The 26,225-nt window shown below is 49.1% G+C and overlaps 10 protein-coding genes across 10 annotated transcripts; 5 read left to right on the forward strand and 5 right to left on the reverse strand.

The window, feature by feature from the left end:
- Positions 1 to 1,295: 1,295 nt before the first annotated feature.
- On the forward strand, positions 1,296 to 3,014 carry AtWU_03955 (uncharacterized protein; the record flags this gene model as incomplete). The annotated part of the gene is made up of 1 exon (XM_035499066.1): positions 1,296 to 3,014. One exon carries the CDS (start codon positions 1,296 to 1,298, stop codon positions 3,012 to 3,014), a length of 1,719 nt encoding a protein of 572 aa, XP_035354959.1.
- A 510-nt stretch (positions 3,015 to 3,524) lies between these two features.
- AtWU_03956 (EthD domain-containing protein) lies at positions 3,525 to 3,917 on the forward strand (the record flags this gene model as incomplete). The annotated part of the gene is made up of 1 exon (XM_035499067.1): positions 3,525 to 3,917. One exon carries the CDS (start codon positions 3,525 to 3,527, stop codon positions 3,915 to 3,917), a length of 393 nt encoding a protein of 130 aa, XP_035354960.1.
- A 663-nt stretch (positions 3,918 to 4,580) lies between these two features.
- Positions 4,581 to 5,932, forward strand: AtWU_03957 (kinase-like protein; the record flags this gene model as incomplete). The annotated part of the gene is made up of 2 exons (XM_035499068.1): positions 4,581 to 5,103; positions 5,163 to 5,932. 2 exons carry the CDS (start codon positions 4,581 to 4,583, stop codon positions 5,930 to 5,932), a joined length of 1,293 nt encoding a protein of 430 aa, XP_035354961.1.
- Positions 5,933 to 5,985: 53 nt separating this feature from the next.
- On the reverse strand, positions 5,986 to 7,190 carry AtWU_03958 (alpha/beta fold hydrolase; the record flags this gene model as incomplete). Its single annotated transcript, XM_035499069.1, has 4 exons — positions 5,986 to 6,441; positions 6,519 to 6,619; positions 6,686 to 6,792; positions 6,862 to 7,190. 4 exons carry the CDS (start codon positions 7,188 to 7,190, stop codon positions 5,986 to 5,988), a joined length of 993 nt encoding a protein of 330 aa, XP_035354962.1.
- A 944-nt stretch (positions 7,191 to 8,134) lies between these two features.
- Positions 8,135 to 8,778, reverse strand: AtWU_03959 (YbhB/YbcL family Raf kinase inhibitor-like protein; the record flags this gene model as incomplete). The annotated part of the gene is made up of 2 exons (XM_035499070.1): positions 8,135 to 8,580; positions 8,634 to 8,778. 2 exons carry the CDS (start codon positions 8,776 to 8,778, stop codon positions 8,135 to 8,137), a joined length of 591 nt encoding a protein of 196 aa, XP_035354963.1.
- Positions 8,779 to 9,470: 692 nt separating this feature from the next.
- AtWU_03960 (killer toxin subunits alpha/beta) lies at positions 9,471 to 11,035 on the reverse strand (the record flags this gene model as incomplete). Its single annotated transcript, XM_035499071.1, has 4 exons — positions 9,471 to 9,538; positions 9,596 to 10,114; positions 10,167 to 10,441; positions 10,506 to 11,035. 4 exons carry the CDS (start codon positions 11,033 to 11,035, stop codon positions 9,471 to 9,473), a joined length of 1,392 nt encoding a protein of 463 aa, XP_035354964.1.
- Positions 11,036 to 12,065: 1,030 nt separating this feature from the next.
- AtWU_03961 (WD40 repeat-like protein) lies at positions 12,066 to 16,984 on the reverse strand (the record flags this gene model as incomplete). The annotated part of the gene is made up of 5 exons (XM_035499072.1): positions 12,066 to 15,835; positions 15,892 to 16,368; positions 16,415 to 16,439; positions 16,487 to 16,924; positions 16,976 to 16,984. The coding sequence occupies 5 exons, from the start codon at positions 16,982 to 16,984 to the stop codon at positions 12,066 to 12,068; spliced, it is 4,719 nt and encodes a 1,572-aa protein (XP_035354965.1).
- Positions 16,985 to 17,795: 811 nt separating this feature from the next.
- AtWU_03962 (aldo/keto reductase) lies at positions 17,796 to 19,147 on the forward strand (the record flags this gene model as incomplete). The annotated part of the gene is made up of 6 exons (XM_035499073.1): positions 17,796 to 17,898; positions 17,961 to 18,076; positions 18,153 to 18,723; positions 18,776 to 18,902; positions 18,955 to 19,011; positions 19,063 to 19,147. 6 exons carry the CDS (start codon positions 17,796 to 17,798, stop codon positions 19,145 to 19,147), a joined length of 1,059 nt encoding a protein of 352 aa, XP_035354966.1.
- Positions 19,148 to 19,534: 387 nt separating this feature from the next.
- AtWU_03963 (aldo/keto reductase) lies at positions 19,535 to 20,913 on the forward strand (the record flags this gene model as incomplete). The annotated part of the gene is made up of 5 exons (XM_035499074.1): positions 19,535 to 19,764; positions 19,815 to 19,891; positions 20,279 to 20,366; positions 20,422 to 20,560; positions 20,605 to 20,913. 5 exons carry the CDS (start codon positions 19,535 to 19,537, stop codon positions 20,911 to 20,913), a joined length of 843 nt encoding a protein of 280 aa, XP_035354967.1.
- A 2,142-nt stretch (positions 20,914 to 23,055) lies between these two features.
- AtWU_03964 (putative C6 transcription factor RosA-like) lies at positions 23,056 to 24,950 on the reverse strand (the record flags this gene model as incomplete). The annotated part of the gene is made up of 4 exons (XM_035499075.1): positions 23,056 to 24,096; positions 24,145 to 24,409; positions 24,464 to 24,766; positions 24,841 to 24,950. The coding sequence occupies 4 exons, from the start codon at positions 24,948 to 24,950 to the stop codon at positions 23,056 to 23,058; spliced, it is 1,719 nt and encodes a 572-aa protein (XP_035354968.1).
- Positions 24,951 to 26,225: the final 1,275 nt, after the last annotated feature.

Here is a 26,225-nt window from a genome sequence, read left to right on the forward strand (position 1 = left end):
AATGAGCAACAAATTTCGCCCCATATGAAGGACCGTTGACCCACTGTTGGCCACCACTCATTGGGTTCGATAGTCTCTCCAAATCAGTTCTTAGATCTATCGGTCACTAATGAGCTAGAGATTCAACACATGGGGCCGAAGACCCTAGAAAAAGCTGTTTCAACATGATACGGCTGAATCCTATGCGGCTATGTTACCAGGGCGATCATATAAGATTGCCTTCACCCGCCAATCTCACTTCCGTCTCCCAAGCATCGTGAACACAGAAAATGCCTGCGACACTGAGGAGGACGCTGTTGCTGGCCCTGTGGGCCGGCAGCCTGGTTTCCAGCTCCTGGGGAGCTGATCTACCTACTACTGATATAGTAGCCTCTCATCCTAGTATCACTCCTGCTCCGGCAGCAGGAGCTTGGCTGGCTGAGTCGGATTCTGCCGCCATTGAGCATGAGGTGGATGAAGACGAGCACCCTCGGCTGGTGGCTAGAAAGAAGAAAAAGAAGACAAGCAAGAAGTCCAGCAAGACAAGCAAGAAGTCGAGTAAGACGAGCACAAAGTCCAAGACAAAGACTTCTACCTCGACCAAGGACACGGCCACTCACACGACGAGCACAAAATCCAAGACTTCTACTTCGACCTCGACCAAGGATACGTCTACTCACACAACAAGCACCAAGACTCCCGAGTCTCACAGTACCTCAACCTCGACCAAGGATACTTCTACTTCCACGAGTACCAAGACACCAGAGGTACATAGCACCTCGACTTCGACAAAGGCTACACCTACTCATACGACCAGCACCAAGACACCTGAGAATCAAAGTACCTCGACTTCGACGAAGGCCACTCCTACGCATACGACCAGTACCAAGACACCCGATAGCCACAGTATCTCAACATCGACCAAGGCCACACCTACTCACACTACGAGCACCAAGACACCCGAGAGCCACAGCACCTCGAGTAGTGCGGCTCATGAGACCTCTGCATCGGGAGGCCAGTTCGTGCAAACCCCAACTCCAGGGACATCAACACGGACAGTCTCGGAGGGGTCTGCGGCCGGCACTTCTACTCACAGTCATACCACAAGCCCAGGGTCGTCTGCTAGCGGCAGTCACACGCATACGACGAGCACTGAATCTCATCAATTGTCCTCCAGCGCTGCACACCACCATACAAGCACAGGGTCTGAGCACCCGACCTCCACTCCTGAATCTCACTCTGCATCGCACTCTGCGTCCCACACTGCATCCCACACCATAACCTCGGGATCTGCGCACATAACCAGTAGCAGTGCCATGGAGACTTCATCTCATACTGTGTCATCATCTAAGCCGATCATTTCTTCGGGCGTTGCAACTTCCACAAGTGCTACCCCGGTTAGCTCTGAAGCTGCTCAGCCGACTGATGATGGCTCGGGTGATGATGGGGATGGCGGAGAGGATACTGGCGATGACGCTGGGGATGATACCGGCGACGATTCAGGCGAAGACACTGGTGATGATTCGGGTGATGATACTGGAGACGATACCGGTGATGATTCTGGTGATGAAACTGGTGATGATTCAGGAGATGTATCGGGCGATGACTCCGGAGATGATACCGGAGATGATTCTGGCGACGACTCTGGTGACGATACCGGAGATGACACTGGTGACGACACTGGTGACGACTCTGGCGACGATTCTGGCGACGATTCTGGCGACGATTCTGGCGACGATTCTGGCGACGATTCTGGCGATGATACCGGTGATGACTCCGGAGATGACTCCGGAGATGACACTGGTGACGACTCTGGTGACGGTTCTGGCGATGATACCGGTGATGACTCTGGCGACGATACCGGAGATGACACTGGTGACGATACCGGAGATGAGTCTGGAGATGACTCCGGCGATGACACTGGCGATGACACTGGCGATGACACTGGCGATGACACTGGCGATGACACTGGCGATGACACTGGCGATGACACTGGCGATGACACTGGCGATGACACTGGCGATGACACCGGAGACGACTCCGGTGACGAGTCTGGTGATGATACTGGCGACGACACTGGCGACGACACTGGTGACGATACCGGAGATGATACCGGCGATGATTCTGGTGACTCTGATGATGGCTCAGCTACCACTACCTCGCCTGCCACTTCATCCTCCGCTTCTCCAGCTGCCAGCTCAAGCGCAGCTGTCTCGGAGCTGTGCAGCCCGCAATGCACCGAATGTCTGTCAAACGACACGACCGATACCTCAAGCACGTCATTCAGACGGTCCGGTCTATTCAGCAGAGGGCTCGCTCAGAGGGCCTCCAGCTTCCTCACCTGGATGTCCACCCAGATGCAGACCGCACAGCCCCTTGCTAAGAGCACCAGCGGCGTAACTACATCTACATCCGTTGTTTTTGGCAGCGGTACAAGCAGCCTTTCCCAGGCCAATGTTCGCGGATGCACTGTTCTCTACGTTGTCTCCAGGTACGCTGTGTACGAGGCGCACCTGTGGGAATTCCCCGGATTTGTGTCGAGCCAGAACGGCACTGTCGCCTTCAACGAGCAGGCATTCCAGACCAACATCATCAGCTACCTGACGAACGACGTGAACCTCAAGCTGCCACAGCTCACCGGCTCCGCCGCGTACCCCGACCCTGGCACTGAGATTTACATTGGCACGCCTGTTGCCGCCAACGGACAAGGCGCAAAGTACGCGTCTCAAATCTCGCGCATCGCATCAACAGTCAACCAAGCTCTTGGGCTGACTTCTGAGCCGGCTGAATACTACTACACGCCCACTGGCACGGATGGTGAAAACAACTGGCTGTTCCAGTACAACGAGAACGCCTGTAACAAACCTGTGTGGCAAATTTGGTATGGTGGTGTGGCCGATAATGCGCTGTGGTCATCCAGCCAGACATCTAGCTCCTGCGCCTCTAGTGCGGCGACGCCTTCTCGCACACCAGGAGTTCCTGCCTATACCCCGTCCACCATGATGGTCATGCCTAAAGCGACTCCTGCTTATTAGCGGGGCTGCTATTAATTGATCAAACTCGAGCATGAGCTGAGCCTTGCTGCCAATCTTTAACTTGTTGTCCTCCTTTTTCTGTACGATGCCTCCACACACTCTCTTGTTTCTGTACGATGCTTCACACATTCTCTTGCTATGTTACCTTCTTACCTTCATTCACAAATCTTGCTTACGCTTTCTTACACTCACTTGCTTATCTTATTGTCCACCTGTGACCTATACTTTAGAAAAACTTTCTTCATGTGCATTAACTGCAGTACCTTTAGACAGGAAATTTCATACTTGTACATATACTATTATCCTGCCATGTAGTCAGCGTAAAATGTAACAAATCCGCCAAGCAACGGACTACGTATTGTCCATGCCCCTTACATGGAGAAGGGGAAATCCCCACCCACCGACCCATCAACCCATCAATCCCCCCGTCACCAACCCAGTTCCGCACCCCAAACCAAGAATCAGAACAGATCAAACAATCAAGCCAAGAAACACAGCAAGAAAATCAAAATGCCATTCAAGATCCTCCTCAAAGCAACTCGCCTTCCAGAAACCTCCCCCTCCACATTCAAATCCCGTCTAGAAGCGCACATCGAACTAGTCAAGCGTCTTACGGGTCCTGATTTTCCCCTCTCTCATCGACGAAGCTACATTGATCGTCCTACTGCTCCGTCTTCAGAGGGAACATATCCTACCACCGTGCTACTCGGACAACAGAGTGATTTCTCATTCGACGTGATAGCGGAATTGACATTCGAGGATGAGGCTGCGTTTAAGCGGTTTCAGGCGAAAGTGGGAGAGCCAGAGATTGCGAGAGCAATTCATGAGGATGAGAATGGATGGTCGGATCGGGAGAAGTTGGGAATTGTGGTGTTGGGGGAGGTGAGGGAGACGAAGAGGTGATTTCAATGTTGATTCGTTGGTAGATGTTCATGATGATCAACTCTACAGAGAGGGGGATGATGTGGGGTTAGTTTTGCGCTTTTGAGCATGGAGGAAGATCAATTGGACGTTATTAGAATATGCGTGAGACTTGCATATCCTAGTAGAAGATTTGTCGCCTATCACGTTTATTATTACTTACTAAAGACCATTCTATGTCGACGGAGTGACAGGTGACACAAGGATCGACGACCCCGTGTAGATCTGCCGCATCGCTGCTCCATACATAACAACAGCCGACAACCACTTCAACACCACCCCTCCCAATCCATCACGACGCGTTATTCAATGCTGCGCATCTATCAATTGATACCAAAGCCCCCACGATGGCCTCCCCTACGCGTCAAACACCCAATACCCATTCCCTTCACGCGTCACACCGCATCCTACACAACAACCCCCAAACCCCAATACCAGCTCTCTCAATACAACTTGAACCAGTCAGAACCAGACAAAGATCTCTCCACAGTGACCAGATTAAACACCCAGGGGATTAAGTCAACCTGTCCATCCTTTCTCTCACCATCCAAAGCACCTCAGCCCTTAACCTCACGGTGTCACCCACTTCTCAATAAATATCCAAGGCATCAATTCAACTCTAGTATTCGCACCCACTACTCAATTATGACGACGTCAGGCAGTGACAACTCATCAAGCGAGCCATACCCCAAGTACAACTGGATTGACGGCGCCGAGTCTCTCGAAAAATATAGACCCGGAGGCTACCATCCCGTCATGATAGGGGATCTACTACATGACCGATATCGCATCGTCGACAAGCTCGGGTACGGGGGATACTCGACCGTATGGCTTGCCCGCGACACCCGCCGGAAACGCTACGTCGCCGTCAAAGTAGGCATAGCGAATTCCCTCCCGCATGAAACAAAGATTTGGCGGGCTCTTTCGGCGCCCGCTTCAGTGCCATCGTCTGTTCGGGCGGGCCTCGACTCCATCCCAGTACCGTTAGATGAATTCGAGGTGACTGGTCCCAACGGGACGCATCCATGCTATACGACGACACCCGCACGATGCAACCTCAGAGAAGTATCTTTCAGCCGTCTTTTCCCCCTTGACGTTGCGCGTGCGTTATCGGGGGGCCTTATACTAGCTGTCGCTTACATGCACTCGCAAGGCTATGTCCACGGAGGTAAGCTCAGAGTTGATCGCTATGATCCAGTTCTTCAAGTCGATGCTGATAAAAACAAGATATCCATCTTCGTAACATCTTGGTGAAGCTACCAGCAAGCTTCGACAGTCTCTCTACTGAGAAATTCTACGAACAATACGGGAATCCTGAGACGGTGTCAATCACACAGCGCAATGGAGGCTCACTTCCACCACACATTCCACCAAAAGCAGTGCTACCTCTTTACCTCGGAAAAAAAGCCGAGGAATCCACATTGCAAGACGCCCAGGTTCTTTTGAGCGATTTCGGAGAGGCGTTTTCCCCCGTCTCATCCCCTCGCTCTGGAGAGTATTGCCACACCCCTGTGCCTTACTGCCCACCCGAGGCTCTGTTTGAGCCCCAGGCGCCTCTATCGTACCCTGCGGACATTTGGAGTTTAGCTACTGCTGTGTGGGAGATTCTGGGCATGAAGGCTATTTTTAGTACCGAGGCGCCGGAGGATGAAGTCACGTCTCAGCAGATTGATGTACTTGGGCCTATGCCGCAGACGTGGTATAGTGCATGGGAGGAGAGGAGCTATTTCTTTAATGAGGATGGGCGTCCAGTGGAAGGCCGCGAGGTGTGGCCTGTTTTGGACCTCACATTTGAGCAGGGAGTGAGGGAGTATCGACGGCAGGGTAGAGTAGGGGATTTTGGTGATGATGAGACTGCTGCTATTTTGGAGCTGATGCGGGGGATGTTGAGGTTTAAACCGAAAGAGAGACTGACCATTGAAGAGGTATTGCAGTCGGAATGGATGTCTAAGTGGGTGATGCCTGATTATGAACGTAGTTTGCAAGCATGTACATAATTTATAGATATATATACTGAAACTACCCCCCCTCGATAAGAAGTAAAGTGAAATTACTTCGTAACCTCCTCCGCAAACCCAACCAACAACTCATTCACAACATCCGGCTTCTCCAACTGCACCCAATGACCCGCATCCACCACCTCGATCCTCGAATCCACCACATTCGTAGTCGTCATATGCGACCCCACCTCCATCCGACAAACATAGTCCTGCTTAGCAGCAATATACAGATTCTTCACAGTGCATTTCCCCACTCCACCCTCAATGTCCGCTTCATCTTCGGTATTGATGCCGCGAATCGCAGCCTTATACCACGACAGCGGACCAGCGTATCCACCCTCCGAGAAAACGCGATGATGAATATCGTAGTCTTCCTGGGTGAGCCAGGACGGGAGAGGGGTGGTTTTGCCAGAGCGGACCCATTCGGCTGCTTTGCCGATGGGCGCGAGGTCGGTTTTCCACATTGCTGGGTCTTGCGGGTAGATGAGGTTGAAAGCGGATTCGGGCTGTATATTCATTAGCATATAGTTTGGGGAGAGGAGTGATGGGGATAAGGATGTGTGGATGGATGAATTGTACATACATGAGCTGCCATCTCATCAGCTGCTTCGTCGGTGTTATGCCAGAGCCAGTACCCGAAGACGGGGTATCCGAAGAGGGATTCGGTGTGTTTGAGGAGACCGTCTATCACTGTCAGCAACTATTTCCAATCATAGCTACATACATAGAACTAAATTTATGGAGACATACCAAGATCGAACTTCGGTCCAGGCGCATTATACGCGACCGCAATGCTCACGAACCCGTAGAACCGCTGGGGATAGTAATAAGCCACGCGGGAGGCGAGACCGACGCCCCTTAAACCCTAGTATTAGTATCCATTCATGCAATTGACATACTTATATAATGAAGTACAGGTATCATACCAATCATGCGCGACCAACACCGCTTGAGCGACATTCTCGCGATCCAGGATCTCAATCACATGCTGGCTCATGACCTTCAAACGATACGCCTTGAGGTCCGTCGGCTTGTCGGTATCGCCATAGCCTAGCAAATCGGGCGCAATTACACCGTATCCGCCCTTCTGTAGGAATGCGATCTGGTGTCGCCAGTCGTAGCTGGTAGAGGGGTAGCCGTGGAGGAATAGGAAGGTGGGTTTTCCTTCTGTGGCGGGGACGTGGACGTAGCCGTAGGTGGTGCCGTCGGAGAGAGTGGCTTTTTTGGCTAGGTTGGGGTAGACGGTGGATGCCATTTTGTTTGAGAATGAATTGACGGTTGCACTTGAAGGGGGGGTAGGGTGAGATTGGGGTAAATATATGATGATGGGTTTGGAGGGGTAGCTCTCAGCCTTGTTGGATGCTTGTGAGTGTCAGCGTAAGCAGTGGGATTGACGAACTACCCTATCACAGTGGACCTTGGCTTTCTTGGTAGTTGGTGAGATGGGGATATTTGGGGACACCTTATGATCAAAGAAGTAGTAGAGTTTAAACTAAATGATTATGGGTGGTGGTTCACGGAGGGGCATTTATCTGGCTGCCAAGGCTAGTGGTTAGTGGCCTCCACTCTGCCGAGGCACATAATTGAGGGTCTGTATTTTCGATTAGTGAACTTCACATAACAAGTTGGATATTTATATACCTCATAACTATGAACTGTTCATTGTCCTCCTTCATACAGGTTATTGTAGCCTTTGTTTTTCAATTTATAGTACAACTTCATGTCTGAGCTAGTCGTTCAACCCCGTGTTGACACCTGTCGGAACGCGCTCCTAGTGCATTTTAAGCGTAAATTTGCCAATGGTGCATTGGAGCTAACCGCTCGACCATTTGGCAGTATACAAGACATCTGAGTCTTGGAGCCAAGAATGCGCATCATTCATAAGCTTCGATTGATAGAAACACTACAGGTAGGTAATGTGAGACCCAGTTCTCACATAACCGTTGATCAAGCTTCCAAGCGTGTCGCAAGCACATAAACATTCCCATTGATTGAGATGTTTAGGACTCATCTAATTTTGTCTCTTCCTTGCTTAGCGGGTCAGGTAATCGTTACATTGCACCTATCTTAGTGCCTTTTGGCTGTTACTGAGCCTTATACACTTCTGCATAGTAAAGATTCAATCACGGGTATGGTACACTAATACACAAAGAGCTGACCGTGAAGCATAGATATTACCAGTCCAGGCTGTGTAACAGTCTAGATCTCATCACTCAAAAAGTAATTCGCCGCAACCGGCCCCCCAACCGCCTTCAAAATCGGCTCCAGAGTGAAGTTGAACCGCGCAAAAGCAGTCTGTGAGTAATAAGTCCCGTTCGCAGCCTCCTCAAAAGGCACATATCCCTGGGGCTGATCAAACAGATACAGCGTATAGGTGTGGTTGGTGCTGTCGCGGGGACGAGGAGCCGTATACTCGGAGATAGCGTCGCTGGAGTTAAGGAACCGTCCGTTCTGGATAGTGTAGTTGCCACCCCACCAGTGCAAACGAGTGGTGGTGTTGACAGCCAAACCGGGGACGAGAGTGTCGTAGTAAGCGGCGGTGGTGACATCCGAATCAGGGATGTTGAGGTCGAGCATCACGACCATGTAGGTGGCATCCTTGTTCAGGTTCTCGGTGACATAGATAGCTGGCTGGCTGGTGAGGTCTTCGCTTGGGGTTAGTTTTGAGTTTACACCATGTAAGGGGCGGAGTATGTACCATCCGGGCTCACCCAGGTACCAGGGGTCACGGTGGCATTGGGAAAGGCGACACCAAAGTTCTTGTTGGTGGATGGGGAGCTGCCCGGGGGCGTCTGGGCCAGCGCGGTGGCGGCGAGGGCGGATAGAAGGGAGAGATAACGCATGCTGGATGGTTAAAGCGCAAGAGGTCTGGCCAGGAACACAGTTCCAATGGATCGTCCCATGTCTATATGTCGTTCAGGAACGGAGGTTAAGATCAGCTCCGTCCGCCGAAGGCTTCGTCATACATCGGCGGATGATGCTGGATCGGGTTGGCGAGTGGATCGGCAGCGGCCCCGGTTTGTGCAGAATCCCCGTCGTCCCGCTGCCATTCCAGGGTTAAATCCGTGAAACGTCGGATATCATGTAGCCATTACGGAAATCATCTCCTTCCTTCAAGTGCTTCACGTGAAACTGTTGCTCAACATCTGGTTGTGGAAAAAGGGAATAATGTGGAACAGTCAGTATGCACCTGGGCACAGACTTTCGAATGCGTTTGAAGGAATCAACCACCGGATCGCTCGGTTCATCGTGTACATAAAATACCGAATATTCATCATACTCTCCTCATAGAACCGGATCATCCCCAGAGCTATTGTTTGGCTCGAGCAGTGGCGACGTGTCCCACTTCCGCTGTGTGCAGGGGAACTCCGCCGATCTGTGCCGTCACTGAACCAATGATGAGCTGTGGAGCTCTTGACTCGTATCTAATCTAATCAATCGAAAATCGTATCAAACTGTAGTTGTATCTTCTTTTAGTTACATTAATTCCTTACCGGCCACCATGTTGTCATTTACTATCGGAGCCGGATGGGTCCTAGTGCCAGTCAAACTCATCCAACATGTTCTCCCACAAAGTCATATCGCGATCTTCTCTTTCACTTCCTGGATACACTGTAGGTGATTTATGCGTGGCGGTCGGAGAACGACATCCACACATACCAGTTCGGCTACTTGTCACTTCTTTTGCGTGCCCCCGCAAAGCATTGGGACCGAGATGATGCAACCGCGTACTTTCGTGCTCATATCCCGATCCCTGTGTTGAGAGATCAACCTGCTCTTGCTGTCGCTCACAGGTGGTATTCTCCAGCCAAACCAACATACTTGTCAACACCATTTTGCAGTTCATTAAAGCGTCATATTCTCGCAAACTGCCTTCCATTTTCTTCATCAGGGCAAGTCCGAGGGTGTGTACATCATGTCCTTTGATCCCAGGAATGTCGTACCGCGCATGAGATAGCAAGTGGAGCTTTGAGAGAAGCAGAAGACTGTACCAAAGTATATTGTATGATGAAGCAGGCAGGTGAACGAGGGCTGGTGATGGTATTGCAAGAAACATGTTGATAGTATTGTATGCTGACGAGGATAATGCTTGAAGCTGCTGTAGATCACAGTGGGTAATGCAGTGGTGCCGCCCAAGAACTAGTATTGATGTTGCACTAAGCTCTAGGCGCACAGCCCCTGGTAGATGTTAGTGCCTGACACAGCAGTATATTTTTAGGGGATGACTCACAGTTGTCCCAGAGATTTTGGTTACGGAGAAGTTCCTCTGTATGCTTTTGTTGCAGTGCGAGGGAGTCAGATAGCTTCCGCCAGGCCATGCTCTCATCTGCTCCCAAGAAATGCTTCCCAACAGGCGACCAATCAGTCCTGAAGCGTGTATACTCCTTTGTATATACCCCGAGCACTACATCGGTGGGGTATTCTGCCTTTAGTGCAAGCATCTCAGCGCACCGCTTGATCCGTTCAGTATACTTCATGGCTAGCTGTCCTCGGAAGAACAGTGATCTGTTATGGATATCATGAACGTAAGCTTCTAATTCCCGGAATAAGGGGAGTCCTACTAACTCACCTCGAACAGAGATAATAACATCCGAGAAGAGCCCGCTGTGCCGCCGAGGTCCAGAAACCTCTGTCAATCTCTATCTGATTAGCAACCTGGCTGTTCACCGGAGAAGCCTGCATCTTAAAGTCTCCTTTGTCTAGGCCTAGGTCCCCAACAATGATGACCGCCATTTGCAGAAACATAGGAGACTGGGAATCATAGATAGGCCAGTGATTATAACTCCAGGCAACGTGGACCAAAAGTCCTAAGAGCAGATCCAAGCTCCTCTCCAAGTTGGCTACCAAGCGAGTGGCGATGGACCTCCTGACTTCTTGTTCCATCTTATGTTGTAACGATGGTTTGTGCTCCAGGCAGGCGGTCACGATGCACAGCAGGAGAAAGGGAAATTGCTGCTGAAGTGTCGGAACACCCAGCTGAGTGGGAATCATGACGAAGGGAAACAGGGGCATCTTGTGCAAGCGAAACTTTGCCAAAAGCTCTTCACATTCTAGGAGAGTGAAAAGCCCACGAGAGATAAAGTCCATTTCTGCATGCATCCCTGATGGTGAGTTACCAGCAGGTAACCCATGATGATTGCTATAGCCTGAATCGTCTTTGCTGAGGTGGCATTGATGTTTTGGTGTTCGAAAAGGTAGGTTGTCATTACTACTTCTCTGGTAAGGATAATTCAATAGGTTGGTTCACTACCGAGGATTGGAGCAAGTACCTTCATTGATGCCACCTGGGTGACCAAACTGTCTACTTGCTTCTGTAGGGTGTCAATGCGGCTTTCCCTACTTTTCAACAGAGCGTCAGCCTCAAATAATGTCCTGGGAATGTGATGAGGCTGACCTGTTATTGCCAGCCCCGTGATTCTCTGGGGCGATACAGGGCTGGGAGAGCCGCATACAACGTTCGCAACTCGGTGTACCTGGGACCGAATTTCGGGTCGGAACACATTTAACCTTGAGTTGAATGCACCTGGCGCAGGCATGTCGCCTCCGATGTTGTCGGTGCATCTCACTTCAGTAAAAGACCTTGGAATACCGCGTCAGACCACCATGGAAGGAAGTGACAAAAGAATTTGAGCTGGTCCATCTGTAAAGGAAACAAACAGATTATAAAACTGTCAGTGCTAGGTCCTTGAAGAGTAGCAGGACAAGGATCCAGAGAAAGTACCAACAACAGATGGCAATAAAGATAGAACCGACCTCGACCGGGCCAATCAGCATTGCTGTCGGAGGAACCGGATCGGACTCATGGCCGGAAACGGAATCGGGATCGGAGCCGGCATATCAGCCCTGTGCCCTGACAGGGAGGTATGGCCAATAATCATCCGGAAATCTATGTCTGCCTTATTTTTGCTATCTCTAGACTAGAAGCGAAGGCATGCAGGCAAATGAGCCAAGAAATGCGTTCTTCCTTCCAGACCTATGGTGTGTGAAGGACGGATGACTAGCCGACAGCTGGAAAACAGATGAAAGCCACGTAGTCTCACAGTGTTCGTGGAAATAATTCCGTGTCGTCAATTGCAGGGTAGCAGGATTCTGCATTTCAAGCTTTTATTTCGAGTCTGGCTTGTCTATTTTATTCCGAGATAACGCTACCAAGTGCTGCAGGCCGTTCCAACGGCACCGCAACATTGAGCCCGCGATTGATAACAAGCACGTTATGCCTCTGTATGACCATAAAGTCGCGGGTGGCGGGTAGGTACTCAACAAGAAAGTTTTCGTTGCTTCCTCTCCACTCTGATAAAAGTAAGAAATGCCGCCATGCGCCCTGCCTGTTGGTATTCCATTGAGCCAGATCAACAGTACAAACCCAGAAGTCGCTATCCACAAACAGAAATAGGCCCCCACAGACGCCGATAATCTGATGTATTCTGCTGGATATATTCTCGAAGTCTGGAAGAGGATATTCATTGGGCCACTTGTTGTCCGGGTGGAGTTCAGTTGCTTTCCAAACTCTCAACTTGGAATGTGGAGCCTTCTTATAAGCATGTTTTTCGCCAATCGTTGCAACGAATTTCCCAGCACTCATTGGTCTTCCAGTTTTATTCAAGGTGTCAAGCCGTGAAGCTATTCCATCATTTCTATCATCATTAGGTGGCTTTTCCTTCAGACACTTTTCACCCGTCGTCTCTTCAGGACGGTCCCACATGTACACATAGGCTTTACCTGCACCTATAACCAAGAAAGAGTCTGGACGCTGAGGGTGCTGAAGAATTTCGTGGTCATGGCTAAAGTCATCTAGACAGAGACGAAAGTCAACCTGGTCTCCAGACAACGTCCACACCTTGACCCAGTGTCTTCCCTCAATCAGGACCTTTGTTCCGCTCGTGTTGAACAGCAGATCCAGTACAGGCTCCCCGGATCGTATTTCGTTCACAGTAGTAATCAGCTCATCTTCATCCGCGTTGGGCTCTATTTTGGACACAAGGATGCGACTGGACTCGTCTGCTGTGACAAGTAGTCCGGCACTTCTGCAGTAGTCCATGCAGGTTATCCTAATACCCAGAGCGTGCCGGCAAACTTCTTTCTGTCGCATGGTTTGTCCGTCGAAGCACATGACGGATCCATCTTCCTTTCCACAGAAGAGGTACCTTCCATCTGAGTGCGGACGGATTACTGTTATTTGAACGTCCGCGGCTCGTTCCATATGACTTGAAGTAGTCTCGAGGGTCCTTGCTTGACTGAAGTCGCTTTCACTATCATCTTCGTGCTCTCCCCAAATCAGAATATCCGGTCCCCATACTCGGCACTGAGAACCACGGATATCAGCGAACCGCAGGCTGTCGGCGCTGAATGAAATCCCGCGGATACCATCTTCAGACGAATCAATTCGATGTATGAGTGCTAGGCTTGTCCCTTGAGCCCCGGTAAACTCAAAGATACTCAAAGTGCCCCGAGAGCTGCCAGTGACAAGGTTGCGACCATCTGGGGAACAGGCGAGAGTATGAGCATAAACATTCTGTCTGCGGTAGCATAACTCAGCAGTATACAGATCATAGACCACAAGCTCTCCATCGCCATATGAGACCACCAAAACATTGCGATTTCGGTTGAAGATCATGCCATCGACAATGTATTCGATGGCCATATTACTGTTTCTGTAACAGGCTTGAACGAGAGACGATGTCGTCATCTCAAACACATATACCGGTCGGCCTTTGTAGCTGACTGCAAGATAAGAGCCATCATTGGACAAGAGAGCCATTGCTGGAGGCTGAGTTGGTTTGGTCTGTCCTGTTACTTCTTGGAAACGCTGGGTCCATGGACGAGTGTCTCCCAAGCTTTCTTCGTCTTCAAGAATCCAAGAAGTTGTGTAATTTCCTCGAGTAGCGGCTACTAAAACACTGCTATTTTCATGAAATGTGACGGTTAGAGGTTGGTGCGGGACATCATAAGTTCGCACTTGTCTTAATGTCTGCAAATCCCAGACTTTGATTTTGCGCCGGCCACTGGAGGCCAAGTACTGGTCATCATCACTAAATTTAAGTATTGTCACTCGCTCTTCGTGGGTGAAAATGGCCTTCTTTTCCAGTGATTCCCAAAGATAAAGAGTGATACTTCCATCGGACAACGAAACAGCAAAGTGAAAATTCCCATGGCCGATTGCAGTCGTCCGTGAGGTACCATAATCAATTCGAGACATGCATTCACTCCAGCCATCATCTTCAAGGCCTTTGAGTATGATGCCACGAGGGCGCAAGGTGTATTGTTTCGATATCATTGACTCCGAAGGGCAGAGTGATGGAATGACTGTATGGATTGCTGAAGGGCAAGTGTCCAAGGCTACCCGAAATCTGGCATTCACTCTTAGCAAATCGTGTATCCACTTCCGTAGCTGCTTCTTTTTTTCGTTTGGTATAGGAATCTTTTCACTGTTGCATGCCAAAAATGAGGCCATGTTCCTTGCAGTGTGCGTGACATACTGTAGTCTCCTTGTCTCAGCGAGGTACTGAATCCAGGGTAATGCAGTAGCCTCCATAAACTTCAGGAGTGAATCCCATATGCTGGGTTCTCCTATAGCGCAATCATTCAGATGGTCAGAAAAATAAATTGCGGCATAATCAGCGATGTTGCTCTCTGCAGTGATTGGCAGAGAACGTGCGTCTGATCCTCGTCTGCCGGGCGCATTGTCGATGAAGTTGCTTAATGCCTTTAGGCAGAGCTCTGCGATCCGCAATTGGCTTGTAGGCCTGTGTATGACAAAGGGCGAAATTTCTTCCTGCTCCAACAAGAATGCCCGAGCAGTTTGGTGAACACATTGTACTTCATTTCCTCGGCCAACTTTAATGAGTTGTCCACAATTGGTGTTGATAGCATCTTCCAATCTGTGTACGGTTTCACCGGTGTCGATCTTTATGGCATGCTTCAACTCTTCAACGGAAAGCGGCCTCATCGCTAGCGAAGTCAAGGTAAAGATGGACCGGACCAAATCATGGCTCTGGGACGGTATGTTTTGTAATATTCGCGTGTAGACATTGTGCATCTCCATAGGCGTTTCACTGATAACCTTTTCTGCGCTTTCTTCGGAGAATGTGGTCTCAAGCTCCCGAATTACGAGGGATAACCATAGAAAGGACCCATTAGCCATATCCAGGATTTTGGTTCGGAAACTTCCCTGATCGTCATCAGCTGCGATGGGGATGTACTGAAATCTCGAGTTGACAAATATCCTTAAATCATTCATTGTATCCTGGGGCTGTAAAGTGTATTCCTCAATGGCGTGATAATGAGATGGAGGGCATCGAGACATCTTCAGCCCGTTGCGACTCGTGACAAATATTCGCAGCCACGGAGGACATTCTGTAAATAGGGAAATAAGGAGATACGGTTTGAGACACTCGTCGAGAGCATCAATAACCCAGTAGCATGAAGTAGGCTTCAGCTTCTTGAAGATAAACTCCAGGAAGATCTCACGCCACAATGTTCGCTCGTCCAATTGCTCCCACGTGCTAGAATCGGGTGAGACCTTGGCAAGTTGCCCAAGGATTTTCTTATCCATTCGACACATCTGAAAGGCAAGTGATAAGAGACACTTGGTGATTGTAGACTTATCTCGATCGCCATGCTTGAAGAAGAAATAACTGCATCGAAAATTGCTTTTCACGCAGTCATCGATTATAGAGCTCGAAATGACTGATTTCCCTGTGCCAGCATTACCCGTGAGCCAGAAGATGGCCCGATCGGAGTTTCCCAATTTCCACGAAGCATATTGCTTCCTCATTGTCAACCATTCACAGGTTCCGGTAGCCCGCAGCTCGTCCAGCGCCAAACGGTCATTATTTGGAGCATCACTGATGCCAGTCAATCTGGACAGCTTCTGCAGGGCCGCCTTCACATTCTCAGAATCTATGATAGTAATGGTAAGAATAACCTCGGCATGTATGACGGCGGAAGCTACTGACCCTGAGAAACAATGGAATCGATGGTAGTGACAAAAGCATTCCGAACTGTCTTATAATTTGGATCTGCAGGACTGTCAAATTTGCACACGCCCCTATGGTCCGCATTCAGAAGTGAGCATCGCTCCTTTGAGTAGCCTAGAGTGGCTGAGGTTTTGTCAACAATAATAGCGCTTGTCAACTTGAAATTGCACGGAAGAGTCTCGTAGAAGGACCATATGTGCAAGTAATCCGCAACATGTCGAAAACTGTCATTTATAGACTGGATTGAGTCGGAATTTCGTTCTAACTCTAGAACAAACGGCTTAGGCCCAAAGGACACCCTAAGGACATTTGCGAGAGTCGTTGCAAGATCGGAGCCCCGGTGAGGCGTGGCGAGGAAGTATAATGTATGTATTCGTGCTGCAATCTCCTTCAGAGTAGGGTCCTCTCGAGCGAGAATATATGCATGTGGGATGGTGAGCCCAGAAGCGGACGGAACTAGACATGGAATGGTCTACCTTTTTCGCAACCAGCCCGCCCATACTATGTGCAACAAGTACCAATTTTGTCTTTAATTCGTCAGTTTGGAATAAGTATAGATAGGAGCATGACTCACATTGCTTCGACGAATGTCTGGATTGCATTTGATTTCTCCTAACAAGGACAGCGCAAAGTCATGGATGTTCAAAACACTGGCCCTTTTTTCGGCCCAATCAGCTTTATATCCAAAGCTATATATACGCACTTGCTCAAATTCGAGGTCTTGAGATAACCATTCTTTGGGCCAATAATGGTATGGGTCTGGTGATTTGGACCATGTTTTTCTAGACCCTCCTCCGAGGCCGTGGATGAAGATAAAGTCGACGAGCGGTTCTGAAACGGTGCGAAGCAGTTGAAGACCTAGAGGTCCTTTGACGTCTTCACTCTCAGGGAATGGCTTGTCATTAAGAGCAGTATGCCTTTGAGCAACGTTGGATCTTCGATCGATACGGAGCCTGCCGAACGACCTCCTGAACCAGCCATAACTCTCCGCCGTAGTGTCATTCCCTCCTGACTGTTTCGTTTCAGCATCCGCTTTTTGAATTTTCAAAGTTGCAAGGCCAACCTTATCCATTACAAAAGCATGTCAATATCGTCGGAATTCTGTCTCGACGTCTAAATCATTAAACAACAGGGGTGCCAGGTGCTGGTAGGGGATAAAAACTCCAAACATTCCATCACCAGTGCCCCTCACTGGAAGCTGCTCGCTTACGACTCCCTGCATTGGGCTATTTTGAGATTCTGCGCGCAGCGAATGGATACTCGTTGCGCGAGCCAGTCGTATGTCTCGGTTAAGCGCTGCCCGCCGTGCTATCGCACTCATGCAGGCTGAGCGGCTATAGGATGCAGCGGGACACACTGCGCAGTGTATGATTCGTAGATCGACTCTTTGCCAGCCTCAAGTGTTATTGATTTCTGTCAAGCCAGTTTTAATGCTTGATATTAACCGAGTAGTAGAAAGGAGACCATGGGAAAACATTCCGCAGATATTTTGTGTACTGTCGACATAACCAGCTGCCATTATGTTGATCTGCAAATATCCATGCGCTTTCTTCATCTTTTGAAGGGGGCGATCCAACGTTATAATATTGGAGTGATGTCGGTGTAGTTCTTTAATAAGTATTGCTTTGTCAGCGCGTTATCTACTGATCCCAGTCATAGGTGTATTGAAACGCAATCCTTTGGAAGAGGATGTGTAGGAGCTAGGCAAGTGGGCTCCCCGGTGGACATTGGCACCATCACACCCCTGCTCGTTGAACACGGCAACCACGGCGGGGTAATCATTCCTTTGCTTTCAATGGTTATGACAGTCCCACATCAGTTCAACGACATCGCGCATCGACTGCATCTGCCTCATACAGGCTCATTTTCAATTTGCAGCCATCATGTTGCAGTGCGATGGTCAAGCAATCTCGTTTCCAGTCTCCCCAGTAATTGTGGCGGACGGCATTTCGAAGAAAAGGGTCATTGACCATGTTGTTTTATCGGGTATGAATGTGTTGGCGACGTATCTGCACCCTAAGTTTGGATAATAACAAAAGTAATAACAGAACTTGCTTTGTTCCGTCGACCGTTGAAAATCGTTAGCCTTGGTTCTTCGGCCTGGGCTCAGAGATATCGGATTGATGTCGAGGCCCAGGAACAGACAGATAGCTATTTCATGAAGGTAACTCTTCCTATGGCACTTAAACACATTCGAAAATACCGCACGCTTTTTGCTCTGCTAAACAGGTTCTTGGTAGATATCATTTGGGGATCATGGCAGGGAAGCCCTCAAGGGAGAATTCGAGGCTACTTTGGCAATCCACAGCATAGTTGGAAGCTTCACTCCCAGGCCAATCAAATGGGGATCCTTCAGTGCTCTTTCAGGAGCACATTATTATCTCTGTCGTTTCTACAAATTTGCGGAACATGCCCCTAAACCAGCAGAGTTCTGCCAGAAGGTCGCTTTTCTCCATTCGAGGAGCAATTCGCCAAACGGCAAATTCGGGTTCCACCTCGTGACATACAACGGCGACCTGCCTCAGGAGAATGGTTACACTGACACATGGGAGGAATTCTTCACGATCGGATTTAGGCACATGATAAATATGAGCATAGAACGTGGTGGGCCGTGGCCTGGGCTGGAAGGCCTAGACACTGCTATGATTGACAAAGTGATCCCCCGCTTGTTAAGGCCAATGGAAACAGGAGGGCGGTCCATCAAGCCATCCCTCGTCCATGGAGACCTGTGGTGCGGAAATGTCGCAGTCGATTCAGCCACAGGGCGGCCGCTGATATATGATCCTGCGAGCTTTTATGCACACAATGAGTGTATGTGCTATTTGTAAGTCTAGTTCTGAGTTTCACTAACGTGTTCCTGCAGACGAATTGGGCAATTGGCGTCCTGAGCGAAATGGGTTTGACAGAAGCTTCTTTGATGCCTATCATGCAATTATTCCAAAGACTGCCCCAATAGAAGACTATGATGACAGGATTGCATTATATTCAATGTAAGAACCCATCTCAAGCACTTCTTTCTGAAATAGTTCTTATTCGGAACAGGCGCTTTAATCTACAAGCCGCGGCCCTCTTCCCCGAGGATACTAGCTTTCGAAACTCGTAAGTCGAGTTCAACCTTAATTAGGCCCTAGGTTGCTAATCATCCACCAGGGTAGTTGAAGAAATAAGACATTTGGTTGCAAAGTACCCGGGAGGCTACGAGGAGTATGCCAGGATGCTCTGTGACAGCATCTAAGGTATCTTAGGCCAGTTATCATAGTTTGGTTGCGAACATCTGCACCTTCCATCAAGGCATATATATCTTTTTGTCCGCAATAGTTCAGTCTTATCATGACGTTTTTTCTATATTTCCCTGGGCTTCTTGTAAGTATCGGAAGAATGCGCGGAACTTTGCTTGTTCATTAGAAGAAATATGCTCGACGAATATAGCTTCATTTATGGCATGCACCTGATTAGTATAGTACTACAGATAAGCAGACATGTAAGTCGAAAGGATAAGCGCCCACGGAGTGGAGATTAGCAGCACCCCTGTCGGTGGATGGGGTACTTGGGCGGGGTACTTCCTGCATCCTTGAGTTTGTTTCTTTGTCATTCTCCTTCCCTCCAAGCATATCCAAAGATCATGCCACCCACATCTCTCTTCACCTCTGACATTGCATGCACAGCTGTCGGCTTCGGCACCTTTCAGAGTGATGATGGCAACGGAAACATCAAGCAGGGTGTTCTACAAGCACTGCGCTTCGGCTACAGACACATAGACACCACTATTGCTTATGGAAATGAGAGGGAGGTTGGCGAGGTCATCAAGAAGAGCGGGATATCTCTGGAGGAGATCATTGTTACCACTAAGCTGTAAGCACCTGCGCTTGTGGCTACACTAGGGGAACTGACTCTTTGTTCAGAGCTCAGACGTGGCACTGTGTTTCCGATGTCGAGAGAGCCCTCGACCTCAGCTTGGAGAGGCTGCAACTAGACTATGGTTTGTTTATAATAGATGTATATCACTTCCAGAGATAATACTGATGGTCTTCGTGGATAGTGAACCTCTATTTGATGCATTGTATGGCAAAGATCCCTTCTCTGCCTTACCACCACCAATAGCTATCAAGTTCCCCATGCATACAGTCCTGGACCGGATAAAACCACAATGCGTCATCCTAATGGAAAGGTAGATACCTTGAGTATCCCCTCATCATACTACGGTGTACTAAGGTTCTCAAACGATGGCCAATCATTGACTATCAAATGTCGAGAGACTATCCATCAACCTGGGCAGCGATGGAGAGACTGGTCGATAAGGGAAAAGCGAAAATGATTGGTAGGCCTGCACCTCCTGACATGGCATGCAGACACTCATTTTGATAAGGTTTCTCCAACTTCAATATCCTAAAACTGAAGAGATTTCTCAAGTCCTCTAGGATTCCTCCTGCAGTCAAGCAGATCGAACTTCACCCGTACGTACTCGAGCTGTCCCACTGCGTGCTTTCAGATTGACTTAAGGCCCTCTAGATACTTACCCCAAGTTGAGCTGGTGGACTTCTGCAAAATTAAGGGCATTCACGTAGTGGCTCACCAGCCACTCGGCGGCAAGCCAGTAGCCGCAGTCAATCCGAACGCAGACCGACCAGGCCGCTTGAGCGATCCAGAAGTAGGTCTCCCCAAGATGCCTGTGACCATTACTGAGACTAATAGCTACAAGGTAGCCGACATGGCGGAAAAGCAAAACCGTTCGCTAGCCCAAACCATACTATCCTGGATCGTCCAACAAAACATATCCGTCATACCCAAGACCGTCCAGGAGAGCAGAATGGTAGAGTACTCGACCTCAAACAGTTACCCGATAAGGATATGACAACAATATCCAATATATCAAAAAAGAAAGGAGAAGTCCGCTATCTCGATGCGAAACACCACATCAACTTCGATATGTCGACGAGCAACACGATCAGTCAGTGCAGGAATGATCGACCAGGCACCAGTGTTGTATTTGCAGATATCTGAACGGATTTCCAACATTGCTAGGAACTGCCTAAACTAGTGTGTGTCACTTTTGACTAGCTACGGAAGGATTCCATCGCCCAATATGATATCAGATTGTCATAGCAGAAGGATAGATAATCCCGCAGTACCCCTCATCTAAAGCTTTGATGTCGTTTCAGATGTCCAACACAGCACAGCACAGCCTACTTCTTCCGCTGTCATGACTCAGGAGAAGGACCGGGAACCAACAAGTCTTGATCACTAGCTAAGCAGAACAAAACGCGTATCAAAGCGCGACAGCAAAGCCTCACCTACATGACTGATCACGACATACAGCATCCACAGCCTTGCAGTGTAGGCCTAAATCACCAATCCATTCAGACATAGTTCGCTCCCAACAAAACATCCTACATGATCTAAACACCGCAAGTAGTTCAGCGGTGACTCATCTACACACAGACCACACATACAACACCTGAATCAGCACCACCCACTAGCACAAAAAATCCCTAGCAACTACTTACTCAGTAACTAACTAACTAACCCACCTACGATCCGGAAATACCCCGAGGCTACAGCCATACTAGCAGTCTAGCTCCCCATTAAAGACACTACCATATAGTACTACTCAGCTCCACTCAGTAATAGCAGATTACTTCTAAGACAAGAGACAAACCCGCCAAGCAGATAAGCAAATCACCAAGATTGACTGACTAAGAGAACCAAACATCGACGTCATAAGCGAGCACCTAACAAGTAACTAGCCGAGATAGAAGTAGACTAGGCTAGTTGACTAGAAGAACGGGATAGACTAGAACTAGACTAAGACACACGTGGCCAAATAAATAACCACCTAGTAATACCGAACTAACTCACTAACCAGCTAGTCTAGCTGACAGCCTAAACTAACCCGACTAAAAAGACGGAAGACGGAAGACGGAAGACGGAGAAGAAAACGTGGGAGTGTTAATCACCACCCACCACTATAATATAGATTAATAAATAGTAACTGTTGGTTTCAGCTGAAACCCTGTTGGATTTTAATAATCCTACTAGGTAGTCACATCACACCACCACCACAGCCATACTAAGTTAGTATCTAGTAAGTAATCACTAAAATGACTTTCGCCAAGTAAATTGCACAGACATCCCCATCCTGGTCATGCACACACATCCTCATCCTCATCCTACTCATCCCGACCAATCTAAACCAATTCTTACCTTCCTAATCCAGACTAACTAAAGTAAACAAGTAAGTAAGTAAGTACTACTAGCATGGGGGTTAGTTAGCTTTCTGAACCCCCTCCCATGCTTAGTCCCAGCGCTAGAAAGCACCAGAAACACGTGTTACATGGGGGCCGTGTAGATCACTCCTCAACATTACAGGGTATCTACTACTATCTAGACTACAGGGGCGGAGGAACAAATGACAATCCTTGTATATTAATTGGAGGATTATATACATGATTATTCACTAGACTATATAAGGGTTAGTTCAGCTGGTATGGATCGGTGGGATGAAACAGGGAGTACCTTAGTAACATATGGGTGGGATGTTACTTTGATTAGAAAGATACTAAGTACTAACCATCCTTACTCAACATACTCGGTTCCTACTAGGACATCGGGCACGGTGATCATGCATACGATCTGTCGCTTAGATAAGTGGTGAAACTGTCGTTGTTTCATCTACAACTATTATTATTTCTTTCTTGGCATTGCAGAGTCGAGTCGATCTCGAGAGTAGTTCATCATTAGTTTGGGTATATACCTTATCGGTTATTCGTCACATCACATTAGGAACATCATCCCACGCGCTTCAGCGTATCATGAGAAACAAGTATCAAATCAAATCAACCAACCAAACAGTTCAGTCAGTCATGCATGCATGCAGATCAAAATAATCACTCATATCGCTAGCGTACGAAAATAAGCAACCAACCAGCCAAGCAGGCAGCTTCAGTTTCCAATCCCATCCCTCTATTTCGCCCATCCCAAGTAAAAATTCAAGACAAAAGAAAAAGAAAATCCAAACCAAAACACCCTGGCGGTCCTATCCCAGATCATCTGATCCCGCTTTATGCCGTTTTCCGTATCCGCTCCGTAGCTAATGATGATAAAATTAAAACATAGGAAAAGAATCGAAATCACTCCAAGGTTCTCCTAGTGCCATCCCCTCTCGGGTGCCGTGTTGTACCCCCCAACCATCACCGGAGTTTCTTCGTACAGCTGCATGTTTAGCCCCAGCCCGCCATTGTTCACCCGTGGCAGTCCCCCGCACACCACGTCGCCAAGATATGGGGGCGGAAACGCAGGGGAGTGCTGCAGAGATCCCGCGTGGCTGTAATCCGAGAGATCGTCACGAGGGTCCGAGAGCAGCCGTGGGGAGCTCGGATACAAGGCCTGCGACGCCGGTGCCGTCACATAGGCTCCGCTGACGTCAAACGGGGGGCTGGCGATGGTCACTTCGGGAGGGGACTGCAGAGGCGGGGTGTAAGGGGCGTACGTGGCGGAGGCGGAAGACGGAGAGGACGAAGCGAGGCGGTAATCGTGGATGCTGTGATACGGACTGGGAGGTGCAGGAGAGTAGTGGTCAAGGGAGGTGCGCGGAGACCATTGGAGCCGGCTTTTGTACTTGGCGACAATATGACGGGGAAGGTCCATGGCAGACAATGCGAGGTGTGCATCGGGGTGGAAAGGATCGGCAGTGCTTCGAGCAACTACCATGCGGTATATCTCTTCGATCGGGCTGATGGAGAGCGGGCCCAGGTAGGCACCGCCCAAGTCCGGAAAGAGGCTATCGAGGACCACACCAACCCCGAAGAACTGGGCCAGGATGGCTAGCGAGCCGATGTCGGCATCTTCAGGTCGCAGCATGGCAGGCGGAAGCCAGAACAGCCATCTCCGTAGCGGCTGCATGCGCTCAAAGGCCTGTTCGGGAGTCTGGGAGAGGAGATCTCGCTGGAAGTGTCGTACAAACTCAAGGAGTTCCCCGATGCGACGGTAGTGCTCATGGTTATGTGCAACCCGCTTCTGCAGGGCCTGGAGTGCCACGACGGTTTGGTCGAGGCTGGCCAAGTCTTCGTCTTGGAACTGATAGCCCGACATGACGGGAGTGTTGGTGCACCCCAGGTACCGCTGATTTTCGAGGAACATAGCCAACTCGGACTCCTGCTTCCACATCGGATGCATGGAACCCAATACCTGCTTCGGGTCAGTCTCGCCATCAGCGTACAAATTAAAGATGCTTACCGTTGTAAGACCCTGCTGCAAAGACGCCCAGCTCTGCCACTCCGACGCATGCCACGACAAGATAATCGAGGCAGCCAGAATTGCATCGCAGTTGTCCTTCGAAAACGCCCCCAGGGCATTATGTAGGCCCTGGATAGCAACACCGCGGTGGTGGTAGGCAAGTTGTTTCGTCTCCTGGTTGCGGGTGATCCAGGCGAGGTGGGAGGCGGACATGGTGAGGATGGCGCTCATGACAAAGTCGTTAGAAATGGCAATAGCAAGAAACCTATACAAACATCAGTAAATCTGCCACCCTATTTGCTCATCAGGCCGCACTTACGTAGGCATCTTCTGCGCCCAGATGGTGCAGCTAGCGAGACCGCGTCGCTGGAGATCAATAGACAGACCAACAATGTGATGAATCAGGCGCAGATCAGTCAGCGAGAGCTTAGTCCAGCAGGTACGCGGGAACTGCAGCAGCTCAGCAAACGGAGCCACGCCGGTGAACTGCCAGTTTTTGATCTCCATTTCGATTTCGGCGGACATAAGCAGGTCGGGTACGTTGCGCATAGAGGATGCGTCGTCGTGGACCGTGGCAACATCCATGTAGTCGCAGCGACAGTTGTGCTTGGTGCAATTCCGGCTGTGATGGTCAGCAGCGATTCCACGCAGCTGCAGTCTGCAGAAGACAAGCAAACAACAGATGGATAAACATACCATTGTGGGAAAGTTTCGTCACAGCGGATGTGCCGCCGCTTGCATGTCTTGCAGCCGAAGCGAGACTTGGTGTGGCTCTTGCGAGGAGGGCCACCACCGGGACCAGCCATGGCGACGATGAAGGCTAACGAAACGGTGGGATCGAGGGAGAGAACAGAGAGAGGTGCGGTGGGGTCAAAGACGAAGCGATGAAACAATCACAGAAGAGTCAAAGCTTGAGCACAGTGACTGTCTCAGGCAAGGAGGAGAAGCAGTAATAGGAATAGTGACAGTTGACAGGAAGAAAGATGGGGTGGGAGGGGAGAGACCAGATGCGGAGATGGGCCAGGCCGGGATATTATAAGAAGTAAGAGCAGAAGATGATAAACCCAATCTGATCGGAGGCCAGAATTTACAGCCCACGGTTGGCTCAGTAAATGCGGCGTCCAAAAATAACCTCGAGCCGCAGCCCCAGTGAAGAGCAGCAGAGATACACACGTGGGGAATACGAGAAAACGGTGGAGGGCAAGTCAGTAAAGTAAAAGAAATTCTTTTTAATTTTGCTTTTCCTTTTTCTTTTTTCTTTTCTCTCTGATGTCCCTGCGTCAAGCCGAAAGGAGTATAGAGGAGAAGGAAGAAAAAGTAGAAAGACAAAAAGAGGCAAGGTCGTCAGGCGGGGACTGGGAGGGAAGACCAGCAGTAGCAGCAATACTAGCAGGTATTAAGTAGTATAAGAAGGCGGAGGATTGGGGAACAATCAACAGGTCAGGACCAACCGGCCGGTAAAGGACGAGAGGAAGCTGCAGCCACAATTTTCCCTCCTTCAGCTGCGGGTCGAGGGACCGCGATGGTGGATTTGGTAATTTTAAAAAGAGAATGAAACCAGAATAAGGAATTATAGGGAAGAAAGTGTAAATAAATTATATTCATAAAAGAGAATGAGAAAAGAGAAAAAGAAAAAGAAAAAGAAAATACTACTTAAGTAACTAGAATAAGTAACGAAATCGTTTGCATTTCAGGGGACGAGAAAAGAAAAGAAAATAATAAAACATACCAAAAAGAGGAAATCATACTAAAATACTTACCTTAGGGGAGGAGAAGAAAGCCAAGAAACCTAGACATCAAACGAGAAAAGAATAATAATCAAAAAAATAAAATAAAACCACTATAATATAATTTCGAAAATAATAATAATAATAATCATTAAAACACAACCCAGACAATCAGTCAGGGTGGAATCTCTGGGGTTAGCGAAAGCCAAGATGTTGAGCGCCACGGTACGACCGGTCAGATGCTGATCTCCAGACAGTCCTCATAGCCAGTCATGAACGGAGCAGTGCCGGAAAAGGAGAGAAAAAGAAAATACTGCCACCACGATGGCCGATCTGGATGCTCAGAGAAACTGA

The sequence above is a fragment of the Aspergillus tubingensis genome, assembly GCF_013340325.1.
Source record: "Aspergillus tubingensis WU-2223L DNA, scaffold_6, whole genome shotgun sequence".
In the NCBI taxonomy this organism is placed as follows: Eukaryota; Fungi; Ascomycota; class Eurotiomycetes; order Eurotiales; family Aspergillaceae; genus Aspergillus; species Aspergillus tubingensis.